The sequence below is a fragment of the Micrasema longulum genome, unplaced genomic scaffold, assembly GCF_059751315.1.
Source record: "Micrasema longulum isolate JH-2025_06_02 unplaced genomic scaffold, ASM5975131v1 h1tg000970l, whole genome shotgun sequence".
NCBI lineage: Eukaryota > Metazoa > Arthropoda > Insecta > Trichoptera > Brachycentridae > Micrasema > Micrasema longulum.
In genome coordinates this window covers 255,216-268,230 of record NW_028278161.1, presented here as the reverse complement: position 1 = coordinate 268,230, position 13,015 = coordinate 255,216, and the positions used below count along the sequence as shown (strand labels likewise).

The following is a 13,015-nucleotide window of genomic DNA, read 5'->3' as shown; positions in this document are numbered from 1 at the left end:
GAACGTAACTTCTGTTTTTCATATAATATTATTAGTTTAAGTAAAATAAAAATTCAAAACATTTGAAAATATTCTAAAACGTAACCAAGTCTAAGTTTTCATACAATGTAGGTATCGTTTTTAACAATATGCTTGTGTTCATATTGTTATTCCTTTATATTTGTGTTGTTTTTAATTTTAATTTGTAAATCTATGTCACTTGTTTTTGGCCGATGTTATCACATTTTGGTAGAAGGCTCTTTTTCTTATAAAGGAAAGAAAAGTACCTAACATTCCCAAAGCATGGATATTTCTCCCGAAAAACGGAGTTTGTCTTTGAATAAATTTCTGTGTATCTGTGGTATACCGGAAATAAACGATTCATTCGAATGATTAATTTGATTATTTCCTTCATTCGATTAGTAAATTTAGTCGATTATTTTCATCAGCGATGCGAATTACTACCAATTCCATTACTACCGACACAAGGAGGGTAAAACACTTCGGAATAGGGACTGTCACCCCAGTGATTCGGTCGTCAAGATGGATAGGTTGGAAAATTCTCAACACTGATGGATCTCGGTCAGATTCGCCAACTCATACGGGTACGGCTATATATTGTGAAGACGACAACTTTCAAAGATTGTACAAATTGCACAAGAATGCATATGTATTTACCGCAGAATGTATCGCAATCCAAGAAGCTGTCAAGTACGCCTTAAGCTCACAACATGGCAAGTTCCTAATTCAGTCGGATTCCTTGAGTGCCTTAGAAAAAGTCAAATCCCCTCCATCCTTTTATCCCGACGATGAGCTCTGCGTGGAAACTCGATTTCTTCTTTCATTATCAGAGGCATCCGATAAAAGTATTGTTATGTCCTGGATCCCTAGCCATTGTGGTATTCCCGGGAACGAAAAAGTGGACGCGTTAGCAAAGGAGGCGGTCCACTCCGGAGATCCTGCCTATAGTAATTTACTACCACTAAGTGATCTCCTTGTTATGACGAAGGAGAAGCAATTTCGCACATGGCAAGAATATTGGATAGCCCCCTCCCAAGCCAAGGGTAGACATTTTTTCCAACTGAAGCCAAGTTCTTCATACTATGTACTTTTTGGTTAGGATGTATATTGTATATTTTATAATTGTATATTGTAGTATAAATTTATTAGTCTATCATATTATGTATTTTGTTATAATTGTTATACATTAAACTGGTCCATTTCTGGTTGATCTTTAAATGATGTACTTTTTTTATAATTGTTAGATTTTTCTTTCAAGGTAAGATGTTTGTTTGTAGTTAGGATGTATATTTTTAATTGTATAATTGTTACACTTTAAACTGGCATATCTCTATTGAAATTAATCTGATCTGGTTGATCTTCAAATTTCTATTTGTATGAACTGGTTTAAAATTAGCCAGAAATGCGATGTCTCTTGTAACTCTTTATATCATGTACATACTTTATAAAATTGTTATATTTTCCTCAGTCCCGGAATGAGTTCTAATAACTCCTGGGAGTATAATGTATATGCATTGTATGATTATATTAAATAAAAAAAAAAAAAAAAAAAAAAAAAATGTAACAGAAAAGCCTCGGTTTTCCAAAGTGATTCTGAACAAGTTTGAGACATCCTTCATATGCAGAATGCACATTGAGCACTGCTGAAATAGTTCTCTTCTGTTCAGAATCCATGTCCGGGACTCTGCCATTTGCGAATGTCAGCTATATGAGGAACATTTAAACAATATTTTTTTTGGATGCCCCATAAATGATTGTAATCCCGATTTCCTATCAGACCTCTCTGATATTAATATCCCATTCCCTATTCATATTCTAACTCTCCTGTCCCCACTCAATAAACGTGTATTTAAAACCTTATGTAAATATCTAGTTATAAATGGTGTAAAGCTGTATATATGTTCTATTTTTATATGTTTATGTTATATTAAATACAAACATACTAACTTGTTTATATCATATTACTAACACAAGTGTAAATATGTAAAAAAAAAAAAAATACTCGACACGGGCCAGAACACCTTAGTTGAGATGTGATTTGAAAAGGCCATGAAAAGACGAAGAAGAAGAAAAAAAAGAACTCTAGTTTATTAGTTTTGGTTCATTAATTTATTTCATCTATGGCTGCGCATGCTCCCAAGCGGATTGAGCGCATTGCATGTTTTTGACACTTTGACAACGGGCTGGATATTTTAGGTTATATTTCTTGTCGCTCGTTTGCTAAAAACTCATAGGGTTGTTTAATAATGTGCAGTGGATTAAATTATCATACATAAAATAGAGATATAAATATATTATAGAAATATAACAATGATAGGGGAGAAAAGAAAACGCTCGGAAACTGTTGATAAACCGGCCAAATTAAAAAAGCATGGTGAAACAGATAAACTAAAACCGAAGTTTGAGAAGCATGGAGGGACAAATAAAGTAAAACCAGCCAAATTCGAAAAGATTGGAAATACAGATAAAGTAAAACCAGCCAAATTCGAAAGGAATGGAAAATCAGACAAAGTTAAACCATCAAAAATAAAAAAACAAGAAGGAACTGATAATCAGAAACCTAAATATACTAAAAGCGTAAAAAAATCGGTCGGCGACAGCCCTACGAAAATTTTTCATGCCAAGAAAAATTTCAAAAAAGATGATAAAACCGCTGGTAAGCCATTAAAAAAAGGTCAAGAAAGCGCTGAAGCTCCTCCCGACTGGGCAGAATTCAAGAAGAAAAAAAAGGAATTGAGAGAAACTAGGCGGTTGTCTAAAATCACCAAAACCAAGCCTGACGCTCATAGCCTGGTGGCTCAAGCTAAAGTGATAAGCGAGACGTTGCGGAGAAAAAAGGGCACGCCAGAATCGAGGGTTAAACTGACAGAAGAGTTACACGGGCTTCTACGCACCAACGGAAGTTATAAACAGATGGCCCTGGCACACGACACCACGCGCATCATACAGTGGCTGCTCAAGTTCGCATCTCCCCACATCCGAATGGAAGTTTCTCGCGAGTTGATGGGTCTGCTTGTGCAGATGATCCAGTCCAAGTATGCCAGGAACTGTGTGAAGAGGATCCTGAAGTACGGATCGGGGGAGACTCGCGCCCAGGTGTTGGAGGCGCTGCACGGGAACATCGTGAAGCTCGCCTCCCACACGCTGAGCGCCCCCATCCTGGACTATGCGTATGGAGAAATTGCCAACAAGAAACAGAAGTTGCTCTTGGAGCAAGAATTCTACGGAGATATTTACAGAACCGTAAGTTAATACTTTCACTTTGTTTTTTAAATATATTTCTATTTATTTTTGGAACAATAATAAACTATTAGCAACACTCTCATATTCATGTACAAACCAAAATAACTGGACCACTAATCCTCAAGGCTCGAGACACAAACTAGGCGGCAATTTGAATTAAAAATCCACCAAATAATCTCCTTGCAATAACATAATGGAATGACTGAGTGTTCGGGAGATTAAAATATGACATAAACATATTACAACAGAGATGGAGAACATTTTAGGGAAGGGAATATGTAAGTCTAGGCATTTACAGGGCTTATGACCTGTCGTTGGCTGGTTTTAGTGGCCACTTTACGCACATATTTCTTCAATTCTTCCATCTGTTGACTTTTGTGAAGCAAAAGAACTGAAAACTATTTTGATGCGGGTGAGATTCATCTGACAGAAATATTTCACCTATATACTACACAAGGAAAATTATAATAAATGCTTACTTTCTAAATTTACAATGCAGATTAATAAACATTCTTATTTTTCCACAATATTTACATCGTGGATAAGATTTTTTACACACCTTAAGAATTTTCGCGACACATTTTATATAAAAAAAATTACCACTGTTTCATGAATCGGGAGACACTTCCTCTTGTTAGTAGACATGTTTATATTTTGAGGGTTAGTTTTGAACTGATCTGACATCACCCGCCCGTAATGTTTATTATGCATTGACTATAGAACATTTAAGAAAATTGAAAAGCATTGTAAATAAGGATGTCATTCATAAAATACAAAAGAAGTTGTAAATTGTAATGTGGTGCCGAGCCAGGACTTACTCACAAAGCTTGGATTTTTTACAAACAATTTTAACCATGTGTGACATTTTTCAATGTTGTCGACGAAAACACCAATTAGGTACTAAGACACTTACATAGTATCATAAACACCACCCGTTCCTTTAATATTGTAAATTACTAATGAATTACAGAGCAAAGATGCCTCCATCGGACATTTGTCTGACACATACAAGAAAAGTCCTGAGATGAAGGCGGCTATGCTTGGCGCTACTAAAGATAATCTTCTACGAGTTCTTAACAAGAATGTCCACGACTGCGGGTAAGAAGCCATTTCTTAGATTTTTTATAATCAGCTTGAATAAAATATTAGCTGCAGTATTTCTGGGTTTAATTGGTTGGTTACATTGCAACTAACACACGATTTGTTTCATTATATAATTAATGTTTCAGTAAAATTTTTAAAAAAAACAACGGCAGTAAAAAAAATTAAAATTTTTTACATATAACGTTGTATCGTTACAAAATAAATTGTAAGAACCAATGGCATGTAACAATATTTCAATATTCACAAGACTGCTGCGTTAGTGAGGTGACCGTCTCAAGCAAGTTCTTGGGATTATTTTTTAATTTCTTTTGTTTCCAGTGTTGCAACTTTGATAAATCTAATCATAGTGGAATTGAGAACTACTTAACGTCGTTGCACTGGTAATATATGTGCAGAAATATTTTAAAACGGTTCATGAGATGAATTAATTAATGTATATTTTTTGGTGCCTGCTTTTTTATTGATAACAAAAAGGATAAATTAAAAATACTTAAAAAAAGGATTACCTCTTTTTTAGGTTGGTATTTCTTTGAGTTTTTTTGTACATTTTGCCTAAACATGTATTCAAACAAACCGTCATACTGTTTCGAGTAGGGGTAGGCAGACAGAATAGAACGCCATATCACCCTGTCTTTGCATACAGACCTCGCATTCATTTATCTTTCCACACACGCGCGCTGATTTGACATGTCCATCATTAAGCATTTGTTGGATTTGGTCATGCCGCATCTTTTTCAGTCGTACCCGTTTTATATATCCATCTACATTCACATTGTAAATCTTTTTGGCTGTCCATTCGTTCTACATTTTCAAACCAACGCAGAACTCCTTTCTTGATTTTGTCGATAATGCTTAATCTCAGCCTTAGATAATTGTGCATAGTTTGACAATGCATTTACAAGAGACATAAATAGGTACTATTTATGTAAAAATTATATCTGTTTATTATCACACATCAAATAAATTTAAATGTTCACTTCAACTTCAACAACAACAACAATATTTATGTATTAGTAAATATTAGTATTTAACCACTTACCGACTTTTTATGTCTATCAGTTTCGAGACGTACCTGTCTCTTCGTCAGGACACTTACTTCACCAACATACAAATACTAAAATATACTTTCACCTTTACCGTCACCATAGTATACATAGTATTTATGAAAAATACATAAATTACATGCAGTGCTAAAGGGATGCAAACACCACCATGTATTTTAGTAATTGCATATTGGTGTAGTGAGTGTCCTGACGAAGAGACGGGTACGTCTCGAAACCGGTAGACATAAAAAGTCGGTAAGTAGTTGAATACTAATATTTACTAACATTAATTAAAATGTTTGACCACAAAGTTTGAACAATGCTTTGAACATGAATAATATTTTAAGTAATTTATAAATCTGAAACCGCTCTGCTGGAGAGCAGTTTTATAATTTTTATTTTAAGAAGGTAGTTTGCCTTTGAATTAAGTGTTTTTCTATCTGCTAACAAGTCTATAGAAATATTTCTTTAAAATCTAACCTGTTTTTATTTCTGTATTAAGAATCATGTGTTTTGTCTTTGCAGTTTGGTCCACGCCGTCTTGTACGAATACCTGAAAGAGTGTACCAGTGATGAGCGAACAGAATTGATCAGCACCCTGTGTCCTCTGATCGCTCCTCTGAGCAACTCCAAAGCTGGAGTTCGCGCAGCTGTGATGTGTGTCTGGCACGGCTCCAATAAGGACAAAAAAGTAAACTAATTTATCTAGGTGTTTTATATGCTTATTATTGTTTTTTATTCATAAATATAATAAATATCAGCACCGTGGAACTCCTGTAACCATACCACTCTCACTACAGCTCCCTTACACACTTATTGTACATCCTTTCCTCCCTACTGGCATTTAATTTATTTAAAAAAAAAACATGTAATTTTTATTGTGTTTTAGGTGTTATTATTGTTGTTGTTGACTGTAAACACTTTTTTGTTTTTTGTTATTCTGGTTTGTCTGCCTCGTGGTGTAATGGTCAGTGAGTTTGTCTACCATGCAGGAGGCCTTGGGTTTGATTCCCGACATGGTTGACATGAATTTGTTTTAAAAATGTGTTTTTACATCAGAATATTTCATAGTCCCTGGACTGGCACCTGAAGTGTAAGACTGATCATCTTACCCTTATGTAGTAAAAATTATCAAGATGGTGCGGTTGGTGAACCAATTCAGTGCCCTATGCACCATTAGGTGTGGAAATGGAATAAAGAAGTTTTGATTGAATTTCAGTTATTTCTGTTGGGTTCATGGTCGATAAATAATCGATGACACAGACGTGCTAAAACGTTTCACCTGAAATATTGACTTTTCTTTGGATATGGTCCAAAGTATTACAAAATCCATAATGTTGGTTGAAGTGCCAATGTAGTGCCCTGTGCACCAACGTGTTGAGATAGAGGAATGATGATGATGAATAAGGACTAAATAATCGGTAGTTTCCAGTGTTGTGGTTTAATATGCGTATCCTGTATTTTAGACTATTCTGAAGGTGGTTAAGGAACACGCTGTGTCTCTCAGCAGTCACGAGCACGGCCACCTGCTCATCCTCGCCATCCTGAGCTCCGTGGACGACACAGTCCTCGTGTCCAAGGCTTTGCTCTCCACTCTGCTGAAGGAAGCCACCAGCCTCGCCAAGGATGAGTGGGGCAGGAAGGTAAATTACTCCCGTTATCTAATTACTCTAGTAGGATTTTTTGCTTTTTGATGTAGGGAGCTCCTACCCTAGTTAGAGTCGAACAGAAGAAATAATGTTGAAGTTCCGATGTTTGTTTATTACGTGTTGAATAAGATGCAGAACTTGTTTATGAAGCGTGAAAGTAACGGCGATGATGAATGGACTGGGCTGACTGAACTGACGATTGCTTGGTTTTACCAGGCCCTATGGTCCTTTTATAGGTCGTATTAGACATTTCATTTATTTTTTTATTTTTTTTGCACCACAACAGGCCAGGAGGCCCAATTACAGTGGTGAATTACATTACAGAACAACCAGGCTTGAGAAATATCACTTTTTTTTTTTTTTTTTGTGTTGTTTTTTTTTGAACCCGGAACCTTCCGTGCGTGAGTCAAGCGTCTTGACCACTACACCACGGAAGCCGCCGGGGCCCATGAAGGCATGGCGGGGATGAAGTTAATGTACTCCAAAAGGTGCTGTGTCCAAAACATCCTGTGTGTAATTATGATCTTTTAGAGAGTGTTAGGGTAACCAATATAACTATAGTAGCTTTTACCCGTGGCTTTGCTCGTGTGGTATTAGGGAGAAATTAGTTTTGTTGTCTAACAATAAGAACTTTCCCAATTGAATGATGTGTTTTCGGGATAAAAAGTAGCTTACAACACTTTTCAGCTCTCCGGCTATCCCTATGCATCAAATCATGTCAATCAGTCACTTCGGAGTGTATAGACTTCTAGGATTATGGGTTAGTGGTAAATGGACCAATCGGCGCATGATGAAATCAGGCGAGAGTGTAAATCTGAGTCAAGTATAGTTGATAAGATTAAGAAAGGGTCTCTGAGATGGTTTGGTCACGTAGAATGAATGGACGATGAAAGAATGGTAAAACAAGTATATATGGCGAAAATTAACGGTAACATGAGACGAGGACGACCAAGGAAGACGTGGCATGATCAGATAAACCAAAATCTTAAGTCTGGTCATGTCAAAAGCAGATAGAACCGAAGGACATGTATGACAAGATGTATGAATGTGGAAGAAGCTAGGAATGTATGCCAGGATAGATGTGTGTGGCGGTCTATTCTCTCTGCTTACCCCTACGGAGAAATGGCGTGATGGTAGGAGTAGTAGTAGTAGACCAATCGGCAGAACTGACAGAGAATAAGCGGAAGAGAACCTCTGTCGTCACATGCGAAATAATTTCAGAAATACAAAACACGTTCAAAACATTCATTTTTAAAAAACCACTGAATTTCCTCATAATATGTCTTTATCTAGGTCCTCCTGTGGCTCGTGGCCCCCGGGGAGCAGGCGCACTTCCACCCCGCCACCGTGGGCTGGCTGCGTGCGGGCGCGGTGGCGGGCGCCAGCAGGAAGCCAGCGGAGCAGCGTGCCGCTGAACTGCTGTTGGTAGCCGCGCCTGCCCTGCTGGCCTCTCTGCAGCAGGACTCCGCCTTCTGGATGTCCTCGGGAGCTCTGGGCCTGCTCACGGTCGCCATTCTCAAGGCTGGTGGGTAAAACTTGCGCAGTAAATGTGATCAAAATATGTGGTGAATGAAATTTTATAGCATCAACTGCTGACGTTACATCCATTTAAAGTAATAAGTCTGATCAGTTGAGATAGTCAGTGTCAAGTTTGAACATGTTGTGCCTCATCAGTCAGTTTCTAGACCCGGAAGAGTGGGGTCGTGTTTACCGTGCCTATGGAGCTTTTTTTAAAAGCTTTTTTTTTAATTCCAAAAAAGTGCTCGAGAAGCTTACGAAAAGTCAGTGTATGGAGTGACGTCTTACAATAATATGTTTTTTTTTTTTTTAATTTGTCTACTTAATATTTTCAATATAAAATATGAATTACAAAAAAATATACATTAATGAATGAACGAAAAAGAATTATGAATATAATTTTTGATCCAACAATGTTTTGAGTATATCCAAATGCTTGCAGACTGGCTGGATTTCCTCCCTATTCATATTTAAATTTGTGAGAGGGAATACATTTTTGAGAGGGGAATATGGAAGTCTAGGCATTTACAGGGCTTATGACCTGTCATCGGCTGGTTTAAGTGGCCACTTTACACACTGTAACATTCGCCATTCTGCCTATGTTTGAACATCCACATTTCCTCAACTCTTCCATCTGTTAACTTTTGTGAAGTAAAAGAGCTGAAACCTTTGTCATGTGGATGAGATTCATCCGGCTGAACCAATTTACCTACTAGGCAATGCCTGAAAACAATCCAATTTTCATACTTCTTATTTTGTCAGGTAGTTAATTCAACAATGTTTTGAGTATGCCTAAATGTTTGCAGACTGGCTGGATTTCCTCCTTGGGGAGTTATTCATATTTAAATTTGTTGCAACAGAGAGGGAAAATATTTTTGAGAAGGGAATATGGAATTGATGATGATTGATTTTTAAAAGTAGGCAGAATGGTGAATGTTACACAGCGTGTGAAGTAGCCACTGAAACCATCCAATGACAGGTCATTGAAGATTGCTTTTCCGTTCAACAGAACCTCAATTCTCTAGATGAGTGGTGTAAAGAAAATAAAATGTACTTAAGCACTAAAAATGTCAGATCATTCATTTTCATCGAATAAAAAAACCGCTCATTTTTTGTTACAGTATTGGCGGTGTCAATCTTTCTACAGTATCAGTGATAAAGGATCTCGGGGTATTTTTTGATGAAAAATTGTCTTTTGTATATCATGTCAATGAAATTTCAACAAGGCATTAAAAATGTTAGGATTTATTTTGAGAAAATTTCAAGTCCATCCGATCATTGAAAATGTTATACTGTTCTCTTGTAAGAAGTAATTTAGATTTTAATTCATCAATATGGTCACCCTGCTATAATGTTCATGTTTATAATATAGAAAACATTCAACATAAATTTCTACGATATATAAACTACAAACTAAACATTCCAATACAAAATGTTAATTATGACTATTTATTAACACTGCTTAACCTAACAACACTTTCCGAAAGAAGAACTATTAATGATCTCACTGTACTGTATAAAATTGTAAACTCTCTTTTTGACGCACAAAAAATACTTGGAATTGATTAATTTTAGAGTACCTGCTGTCTACACTAGGAGTACTTTATTGTTTCATTGCTCCAGTACTTCTTCCAACCAACAAGACAATTCATTGGTACTGAGACTGCATAGGTTAGGTAACACTTATGGAACAGCTGCAGACATTCTGTCCAATTCTTTACTATCTTATAACTCCACAATATCAAGTTTATTTGTAGCTGCTCGTCAAACTATTATTGACAATTCAATTTCATAAATTAAAAAAAAATACTTACTTATTTATTTTTATTACCTTATACTTGTTTTTTATTTTTTACTATTATATCAAATTGCATTGTAGTATTGGCAAATACGCATTTCATATATACATATTTTTATTTCTTATTTTTTCGTGATAATATATGCTTGCTTGTTTATTAATTTAGATTAAAAATGTCTTTCTTGCTTACCGTAACACTTTATTTATTGTTTGCTTTACAGAATTTATTTCATAAGCTTATATATTTGCATTTTTGTTTATATGCTTACTGTTTTTTCTTGCACCCCTTTGTTATTATTGTTTTTTTTTTTACTTTGTAAAACTTTTTATCATATCCTTTTTAACTAATTTCACAATTTTTTTCTGTAAATTGTTTATTATTTAGTATGTTAGCATGTATTTCATTTATTTTTTGTAAATGCCTTTTGGGCGTTAATGAACAAAATAAATAAGCACTGTAAATGCCTAGACTTCCACATTCCCTTCTCAAAAATGTTTTCCCTCTCTGTTGCAACAAATTCAAATAATTTTTTATTTCTTTCTTAAATATGTTGTATTCCTGACTGCACTTTTTATTTCCTTTGTTCATTTCAATTAAGAAAAATATTCCTCTGTAAGCGTAATGATGTGCTGTTGTTGTCTTAAATTTATATATTATTTGTTTATATTTATCATGATGTTCTTATCTATGTAAAAGTTGTTAATTTATAAACAAATGTTTCCCTCGGCACCGTGCCCAAACATAGTAAATATTTAAATAATTTTATATAATACAAAGATTTTAGTTCGCATTTTTGTTAACGTTTTAGGTAACTTTGCAGCGTCCATAATTAGAATTTATTTCATTTGTGTTGGTATATGTGTAACCTTATGTATTTAGTATTAAAATTTGTACTGTGTCGCAGTCGGTCTGTAAATGCTTCTACTTTTTTATTGCCTCTAATAATTCATTTGTACCTGTCGAGATATTTACCTAACATGTTGCTTCTAGCTACCGGCGATGGATTGAAGTCCGGTCTTGACGCCGTGGGACGCCACATTTGCCGCGAGGAGTGGAGCGTGACAGAGGAAGGAGGCGCCGAGGTGCGTGGGGTGGAGCACACGGGGCTGCACGTGAGCCTCAAGAGACTGGCGCAGGGGGACAAGGCCGGCCCCGACCACACTCTGGGCCAGGCCGTATGCAACCATCTCACACCACAAGTGGTAGGCCTTGATTAAGATAATTTTGTAGATACTATCTTATCACAAATCCGACTTTTTACTGTCAATTTGGCGCTAACACTGTATTATTTCGCTGTCGTGTAGAGAAACTAAAACAAAATCAATATACTGACAGTGTGTAATTTGATTGATCACCTATTAACAATATTGCAGTGAGGGGTACAATGTAAGCTTTTAAAGTTTCTATGTTTTGTTATTTTTGCAGTTTGATTGTGAAGAAATATGACTTTTTTGCTAAATTAGTTTGAAAAAATTGATAGTAAATATGCAAAACTGAAGGTCACTAGTATTTCCATTTTGGGAAAGGCATGGGAGCTTTCATTTCATATATTTATGCTGTCAAAAATGTGAAATAGTACAAATTGGAATGACAACACCAAATTATAAATGGCTTTTTTTTATTGGCTATGACATTCTAGTCTAACAAGAGAAATTAGCATATCATGCCTTCGTTTCACAAGTTTGTATGCAATACAACTATTTCACCCTAATTTTATCAAAGTTGTATCCGGACTCGTTCTGTCTCTTGCTCGCAGTACTGCTGTTTTAGTGTTAAGCTTTACCAAAAGAGGAAAACCACAAAAACACCAGCACCCTCAACAGCGTCGGATCTAATGGGATCTAGCGCCCTGTCACTTACTGAAAAGGGACGGAATATACACATTAGTAAATCTTTAGGAACATATTATTCTCCTCTCCTTTGTAAGCAAGTGTCGCGGTTCTTTGTGGCAACTGAACCTATGGTAGGTCCAGCTCTGACCCTTGATCGATTTCTGTTTTCTATTTTCCCGCACCCTTGTTCCATGATTCATCTGTTATTATTTATTCAAAGAAAAAAACTTCTAATTTTAGATTTTATTTCGTAGAAATAAAATCACCTATGTACATACATTCATTGTGCATTAGATCCACACAAGTTGTATATTTATGGCTTCTATAATCCATTTTGTATTACATTTTCAGGTAGAATCATGGATGTCAACAAACCGTGGTTGCTTCCTTCTAATAGTGCTGTTTGAAAACAACTCTCTAGAAGTGCAGAATAGTCTCAAAACTCTGATACAACCTCATGTGAAGAAACTTAAGAAACAAGCTACCGGGGGAGCCAAGATATTACTCGCCAAGATCACGGAATGATAATTATACATTGTTGTACTTGTGATATGAATAAAATAAGAGTTATTTTATAAAATATGGTATTTATTAAAACGTATTTACAAAATTAGGATATCATCAGCCAGCTGCAATATAATGTTTCAAGAGTTACACTATTTTTCTTTATACTTTATAATGGTATAATTTAAAAACAAATTGTTTGAAAAATATGCAAATATACAGGTTGGTAAAAATACATTTTTTTTTTTTAAAAGTAAAAAGAAATATTTGCATTCTTATAATTTACGCAAATATTTAATTTTGAGGGCAATTTTTAATGAGTT

General features: G+C 35.5%; 1 protein-coding gene across 1 annotated transcript; it reads left to right on the top strand.

The window, feature by feature from the left end:
• The first annotated feature begins 2,120 nt into the window (after window positions 1-2,120).
• Window positions 2,121-12,768, top strand: peng (Pumilio and CPL domain-containing protein penguin). The gene is made up of 7 exons (XM_088232297.1): window positions 2,121-3,243; window positions 4,214-4,341; window positions 5,916-6,081; window positions 6,857-7,033; window positions 8,333-8,564; window positions 11,347-11,558; window positions 12,540-12,768. The coding sequence occupies exons 1-7, from the start codon at window positions 2,311-2,313 to the stop codon at window positions 12,711-12,713; spliced, it is 2,022 nt and encodes a 673-aa protein (XP_088088423.1). The 5' UTR covers window positions 2,121-2,310; the 3' UTR covers window positions 12,714-12,768.
• Window positions 12,769-13,015: the final 247 nt, after the last annotated feature.